Source organism: Austrofundulus limnaeus, unplaced genomic scaffold (assembly GCF_001266775.1).
Source record: "Austrofundulus limnaeus strain Quisiro unplaced genomic scaffold, Austrofundulus_limnaeus-1.0 Scaffold1369, whole genome shotgun sequence".
Taxonomy (NCBI): Eukaryota; Metazoa; Chordata; class Actinopteri; order Cyprinodontiformes; family Rivulidae; genus Austrofundulus; species Austrofundulus limnaeus.
In genome coordinates this window covers 29,704-31,411 of record NW_013953771.1, presented here as the reverse complement: position 1 = coordinate 31,411, position 1,708 = coordinate 29,704, and the positions used below count along the sequence as shown (strand labels likewise).

The 1,708-nt window shown below is 48.4% G+C and overlaps 1 protein-coding gene across 2 annotated transcripts in view; it reads right to left on the bottom strand.

Annotated features, from left to right (window-relative positions):
* The window catches only part of LOC106535135 (unconventional myosin-VI), a gene marked incomplete at its 3' end in the record, with an annotated part of 35,372 nt that overhangs the window by 9,402 nt on the left and 24,262 nt on the right, over positions 1-1,708 (bottom strand). For both annotated transcript variants that reach the window (XM_014032052.1, XM_014032053.1), the window contains 2 exon segments: positions 906-999; positions 1,139-1,177. In XM_014032052.1, the coding sequence (XP_013887506.1) occupies positions 906-999; positions 1,139-1,177 (133 nt within the window).

The window sequence follows — 1,708 nt, the reverse complement described above, 5'->3', positions numbered from 1 at the left end:
GCATTTTAAGTGCATTTATTTAGTGGTTCATATAATTCTGCTTTTATTTCTAATTATGTCAGTGTTGGTCCTCCGTACTGCAGAAGCCTGATAATCATATTCATTCATATCAGGTGTGTTGGAGCAGAGAAACAAGTAAAACATGCAGGGCTGCGGCCCTCCAGGACCAGGATTGCCCATGCCTGCTTTAGATGAACCTGTGAACGAGGGCTGAGAGGTTTCTTTGTTTTAATTAGATTTCCCAGCATGCTTTGCTTCCACAGCTGGAAAACGGTTTAAACCTCATGAGTCTTGAGGGAAATTAGAGCACTCATTAGCTTTAATACGGCACGTATTCTCTGCTAATGCTGCTGTCATGATGCTAACGAGTTCACCCAGGGTCCGAGGTTTTCCTGTTGCCTCAGTTGGAGCAACAAGCAACGAGACACAAGCAACGGGCAATGTCAGGATTGATTTAAAAACATGAGTTTCAGCTACTTTAGTAATTATGAGTTTATAAATATAAAATTATTCCTGGTTCTGTTAGTTGATGTTGTTTGGGTGAAACATTTACCAAAATAAAAGCCTCGCTTTGTTTAGAGTGAATACTGTTCTCTCGCTGCCTTTCATTCCAAACTTTAGACTGACATAATGAAAAGTTTTATTTGTTTTGGTCAAACTGGAGCTCAGAGTCTGTGTTAGGATGACTCTCAGCTACCACCACACCAGATTATTTAATCTGAGATTACCCACCAAAATAAAGTTAAATAATCTGTTGAATTATTCTGAGTTGTCTAAGGCAGATTAGTCTAATTGGACTGGGTCAACTACAGAACAGAACCACATGTAACAGTTAATCTATTCGCTCCACTGACAGGTATCCAGTTGTTCATGAGATATTTTGCTAACAGCAGCCGAGGACTGACCGGAGCACTGCAGCTGGGACAGAATCTGAGCTCCTTCAAACTGGTGGCTGACCATCTTCAGGTTGGGTTTGATGCAGCGGATGAAGCTGGAGCCCTGAAGGACAAACAGGAAGTGATGTCAGCGCCAGCAGGACCTGACAGATCTGTCGTGGAGGCGGTCAGAGCTGGCCCCGCCTCCCCTCTGCAGCTGTCAATCATCTGAGTGTCAACAAGAAGAAACAAACACCACTGACCGTGCTGCGGAGCTTCTCCAGGAGGAGGTTCAACTGCGTCTGTGGAACAAACAACATCCATGTCAGACCAGGTCCAGGACCAGGTTCTGCTCAGACCGACTGCTGGAGAACAGGTCCAGGACCGGGTTCTGCTCAGACCGACTGCTGGAGAACAGGTCCAGGACTGGGTTCTGCTCAGACCGACTGCTGGAGACCAGGTCCAGGACCGGGTTCTGCTCAGACCGACTGCTGGAGAACAGGTCCAGGACTGGGTTCTGCTCAGGCCGACTGCTGGAGACCAGGTCCAGGACTGGGTTCTGCTCAGGCCGACTGCTGGAGACCAGGTCCAGGACCGGGTTCTGCTCAGACCGACTGCTGGAGACCGGGTCCAGGACCAGGTCTGACTGGCTCTTTACCACACAAACACGAGGAGAACATGCAAACTCCACACAGAAAGACCCCAGATCTGAACCAGGGATCAAACCCAGGACCTTCTTGCTGTGAGGCGTCGGTGCTAACCACTGATCCACCGTGCTGCCATTGATTACTGACCTGCTGGTCAGAGCTGTGGAGGTCTGACCGGACCTGAAA